The 5,729-nt window shown below is 33.2% G+C and overlaps 1 protein-coding gene across 1 annotated transcript; it reads left to right on the top strand.

Annotated features, from left to right (window-relative positions):
* Positions 1-475: 475 nt before the first annotated feature.
* LOC128552367 (uncharacterized) lies at positions 476-5,655 on the top strand. Its single transcript, XM_053533392.1, has 4 exons — positions 476-1,151; positions 1,465-1,677; positions 2,044-3,048; positions 5,156-5,655. The coding sequence occupies exons 1-3, from the start codon at positions 776-778 to the stop codon at positions 2,088-2,090; spliced, it is 636 nt and encodes a 211-aa protein (XP_053389367.1). The 5' UTR covers positions 476-775; the 3' UTR covers positions 2,091-3,048; positions 5,156-5,655.
* The last annotated feature ends 74 nt before the right edge of the window (positions 5,656-5,729 follow it).

Raw genomic sequence — 5,729 nt, forward strand, 5'->3', positions numbered from 1 at the left:
CTCAGTCATGTTGAGTAATGTCCTGACCAATTAAATAATAACTCTTACAGCAAAGCAATTCTCGCCCTTTTACAAACTTCTCACTTTTATTTAATGAAAAATAAAATAATTATTTAAAACTGAGTAAGAGAAATGACAAATATTTTTTTTATTTAATTATTATGATCATTTTACAAGTAACAAAATAAAACCAGCAAAATCGATCATTGCAATTGAAAGATGGCTGAATGCATTTTCTGTTTATAAAAGAAATCCAGCAATAATGAGATATTATTATAAACAAAACTTTATTTATAAAAAAAAAAACAAAAAAAAAACACTGTTGTATCTTATCAGTTTTTTTGTTTAGCCCTAATTTAGTCAGGCTTTCTAAACTCGTTATAAAGGTGAGAAATGGTTTGCTATAAAGGTGAGAATTTATGTACTGCACAGTAGCTATACAGTAGCTATTATGATAAAGAGAAGCTAGTCTATCAATGGTCCAGTCTTGTATATTGGCCCTTACCGCTAATACGCAGACCTTGTCATCCCCATAGGCCACATACCTGGCGTACCAGAATCGGTGTCTTTAAGGTTATAAAGTAAAATGATAATGACTATGGCATTATGTCCGATATTGATAACCTACAATAATAAATTATTTAAGCATTTCACTTTTTACATTTTGGTCATTTTTATCGTACAGTTATATACATAACTGAATCATACATTTAATTTCATATATCAGAAAACATTCAAATGGCAAGACAAGTCCTTGCGGAGTACACATAAAAACATGCTTGAGCAAGTAGAAACTTGTTTTTCAATGCTGGGCATTAAGTTAAACATCGATGAACAACGATTGCAAGGCAAACTTCCGCCTTCAGAAGAGGAAAAGGGACAAAATAACGCAAAAGAAGAGAAAATTAACCGTAGCTCTGATGCGAGCGACATTCATACTAACAAAATAAGACAGATGGAAAAAGAGTTGAACAGTGCCAAGAAATCAGTCCAAGCTCTAAAAGCGGAAAATACAAATTTGCAAGAAGAGGCTGCGAAAACAATTCAAGATCTACAAGCAGAAAATACAAAGCAGAAACGTGATATGATGCATCTTCATACTGAAATAGACCGCCTTTATCCGAAGCTAAAATCACATAATCGACTAACAAGTAAGTATTGACTTACTTTATTTATTTGGTAATTGCGAAGTTACGTTCAAGTTTACATATCCCAAATTACATAATGCAGTAAATCATTTTGTAAATTTGGAATTTACTCTTTTGTTAATTCTGAACAAAAAGGAATTAAATTGGAAATATGGAAACCAGAATGGCATGCTTTAATTATATCAGTACAAAATATTCAATTTTGCGTTGTTGTTACTTAGTCTGAAAGTTTGTTTTCTTTCTTCTTCTTTTCTCTTTCGGTTCTTGACTTGTTTAAATCAAAATGTGAAATAGTATGTGCTTTTAATTATTACAGCCCCAGTACAGTTTTTCTATCAACGCACAGGGGGAATGATTGACTCGGTACAAAAAGAACTAACATCAATTCTGGCAGGTTATTTGCCCTCAGTCCGTTTTGAACGGTGTGAACGTACTGATGACATCGACCCAAATAAGATATTGCTGGTGTTTTGCATCAATGCTTCTAGACTTGGGACAGAAGCGGCCAATGCTATTGAGGGAATAAAAGGTAAATAAAGTCAAAAATGTAATACTATGTTTATTTTTCATTAACGTAAAAATAATTTTCTGAAAATTCTGAATGAATTTTGATCATACCTTCGGAGCACTTGCACCTACTTCAACCCTTACCCTGCTAAATTTCTATAATGAACTTGTTCATCTTTCAATTTAGACAATACCATAAACTGTTAAAAGGGATGCTAGCCAAAAAGATACTGACTAAATAGCGACAGTGCAGATCATGATCAGCCTGCAAGAATGTGCAGGCTGATCATAATCTACACTGGTCGCAAAGGTAGAATCAGTCATGTCCATTTAGATCAGGTTATTTTTTAACAAATTTGTTCAGACATAACATAAAAAAATATTTCAGTTCCGTCGATATATTGTATTTGTGATAATCTTATGATGCCAGTATGAGTGCAGCACTTCATAGAGAGTGTTTTGTTTATATTCTACCACACATTACGAGGGGTGGTACAGTACGTCATCAGCAGGTTCGCGCAACACTTTCCGATGTGGCTTTTTTCTGTCAAACCCCCTCGATTCGGTGAGTAAACTTGCGATCATTACATTGATAATGAATGGATTTGAAAATGACATATAGTCTAAAGTACCCACATGTGTGTCTAGTTTATCATTGACGTTTAAATTTTTCAAAACAGCATTCCGTTTAAGACAACACTTCCCTATCCACCACACCATATTATATCGCATAAAAAAAGATCCCACGCATTTCTGACAAATCAAAGCCTTGACGGGTGTTGTATTATGGCAAACAGAGGTCAGTGATACTTTGATTAGTTAACGGAATCTGAACTTTCCAAGAAATCAGTAAACTAAAATTTCGCCTTTCCCTTTCACCAACTGAATTGGTGCACTTCCCAGTTCACCAATTTCCAGCATGACTAAAATCGGATTGTGCTCATATAAATGTGATCACTCTGGCCTGAACGTTCTATTAACTGGAGTAACGAATTGTAACAGTGCTCCTTATACATCATTTAAGAGTTTTAAGATATAATTGAAAGAACGAGGCACATGTTGAACATTTGTTGTATACTATTAACGTGCATATGCATGATATAATATTGTGTTCTCTTCATTTCCTTATATTTGTTATTTTAGGTGTATGAAAAATGAAAAAGGAGACAAAACCTCTGGCCTGCATCAATGGAAATGTCAATACATGTTAAAGGGGTTTGCCGAATGATTGGCATGAATGACATAGTTGACGTATTATATTCGAAAAGCTGTACGACATAATTAACACTTTGAGAAGTGAACAACATTCTCTAACGGCATTTCTACAAACAAGGATTTCTACGCTTAACTAGGTCTCTGTACCAAACACGACTATGTCGGTTGCTATTTGAAGGTATGGATATAAATAACTGATTTAATTCCAATAATTATGTTAATCAGAGGTAGTTAAACAGGGATTTCAACACATCATAACATTTATTTTCCACTCAAAATAAAAAGTTTTAATAATATTTTGGAACAGTTACTCAAATTGCTTTATATGATAAATATATATGGAGTTCACGACGGCAAGACTTGATGAGACAAATGCATGCATTGGTAATGTCATGCTAAGTAAAGCAAACTTATATGGTTAAATTACTATCATTTGTTGTTTTCTTAAAAGGCGCAACCTTTTTAATATAGTTTCTAACCGATCGACCATTCGGCTGTTTCATATACGTAGACAGAAACTAAGTAAAACGTACATTTTCAGATCGCGTTAATTTACCGTTATGTTATACTGGGTACAAAAACTGTTCTATTTGTTAATGACCACGTGTCGTGAAGGCATCTCTGAATTGGACCACAGTTTAGTTAACTAAAATTTGCGTTTTATACCGTTTTAATAGTATATAATGTCACATACTCAAAACAGGGAGAACCTACATGTATATCTCCAGTTGTATTTTTAATTGAGAATGTCTATTACTCTCTTGTTGTACAGTTTCTTCTCATGCTATATGAGGTAAATCCAGGACCTGAGACAGACCATGACTGTCTTTCAATTCTACACCAAAACATACGTAGTATCAGGCATAAACTCGATTATATCAAAGATAACTATCTCGACTTTAATAGACTATGTTTTACAGAGAGTAAATTGATATTGCTGCTGATTTCCTAAAATTAGAGGGATATGGTAATATGTATAGAAAGGATAATACTGCTAACTCTGGTGGATTACTTATTTACGTAGCTTCACATATCCAGCCTTTCAGAACTGGAAAACATTCTTCCTGAATCTATATGCCATTGGATAGAAATTAAAGATTCTTCCCAAACATTTTTAATTTGCAATTTGTATCGTCCACCCCATTCGACCGTCGAATTCTGGGATCAAATTAACATTTGTCTTGAAAAAGTTCATGAAGTTACCAATAAAATAGCTGTAGTTGGAGATATTAAACCATCATCTATCAAATTGTGGAACGGAATAAATGTAGACATACGGACCGCTGTACTTATCTTTAACTAAATTTAAAAGCTGTAATACCTAAGAGAAAAGTTTCACACCATAGCAAGTCGACTTTCAGTATTATCATTTATTTGCAACGTGTCGATAATCCCAGATGCTCTTGTGGAAATACGTGTGAAGATGCAGAACATTTCCTTTTCCGCTGCCCGTTATTTGTTTTACAAAGACGTGAACTTTTTAACAACACACGGACTTATCACCCTTTAAGTACTTTTAAATTACTTTTTGGAATAGAAAACGAAAGTTATGATGTGAATGCATTAATATTTAAGGCGGTACAAAATTACATAAAAACCACCAAGAGATTTTCTTGAATGATAATCTTCAGTATTAAACGTGCTTTATTTCTGTCTAAACATACTTAGAATAGGGACTGTATGTAGCGCGTGCGGGGGGTGAGGGGATGGCTGCAACCTTGTGGGAAGCGTACAAATGATAATCTCCTTTGTTTTTTTTTTCTTGGTTAATATGTTGTATGTGTTTACAATAGCTTTTTTTTCGTAAGCTAATATTTACTTATTTTCTTTACCATTCAGTATGAAGGAATAATTTACAATGCTATGTATCCAATGCCTTTTTAGATTCATTCCAATATTTTTGCCTTTTCATTTTTAGAATTTTCTTTTTTTACATTTTCTGCAATCATGACGTATAAATAGCCTGACGGCAATACAAAATTCTTCCAAGTCTTATTCCTTATGTCTGACTATAGGGAAGGGCCGTCCGCTAATGTTGGTATAACTTGTGGCCCAACCCGTTTGCTTTTGATATCCACTTTATTACTACATGTGTTTATTCTTCCTTTGGATTGTTTGCTGATTTATGTGCATGTATTGTATAGCATTGTATTGCCGTATTTCTTAAGCAATAAAATATGATTAAACGTTTTAATATTTATTGAAAGGTATTAAGTCGCACCAATGCAGTATAGTGTTAGATGATATGCTACTATATAAAGTGTTAAAAAAAAATAACGTTTCAGGGTCCACGTGTTCATCACAACAGCTCGGGAAAAATGAAGAATGACTGTATCACGCCATTTAAAGGGGCTTTAGATGTGTGCTGGGAAAGAACAAGCGTGAATGCAAATGAATTGTAATTACCACTCAATAGAAAGGGACACACTACCGAATTGAAAGCGGTTCAGGATTTAATAATGACTAATATTTAGACTTAATGTGCCCACTTACATGTTTTAACGCACAATCTATCTTAGGTAGCTTGAACAGTTGTAGAACAATCTTACTTGCAATCTAAATTATTTTACTTTTCTTAAATTCTTCAGCTGTTAAAAATGTTGCTGTATAAAAGATTATTTAATTTTGGTAATTTTACTGATTTATTATTCAAACCCTTTCACAGTTGAAGCCGTTGTGACACAGACATATGCACATGCACTTCCAAGACATAGCAGTAACTCATTTCTCTTGTTATCAGCTAATTTTATACTAGTATATTTACACACATATCAACGAAAGTAGATTATTATTTGATTGTAGCAATTCTAAAAATTATACATACTTATATGAGTATAATAATAATATTTCATGAATTTT

This window comes from Mercenaria mercenaria, unplaced genomic scaffold (genome assembly GCF_021730395.1).
Source record: "Mercenaria mercenaria strain notata unplaced genomic scaffold, MADL_Memer_1 contig_2547, whole genome shotgun sequence".
Lineage (NCBI taxonomy): Eukaryota > Metazoa > Mollusca > Bivalvia > Venerida > Veneridae > Mercenaria > Mercenaria mercenaria.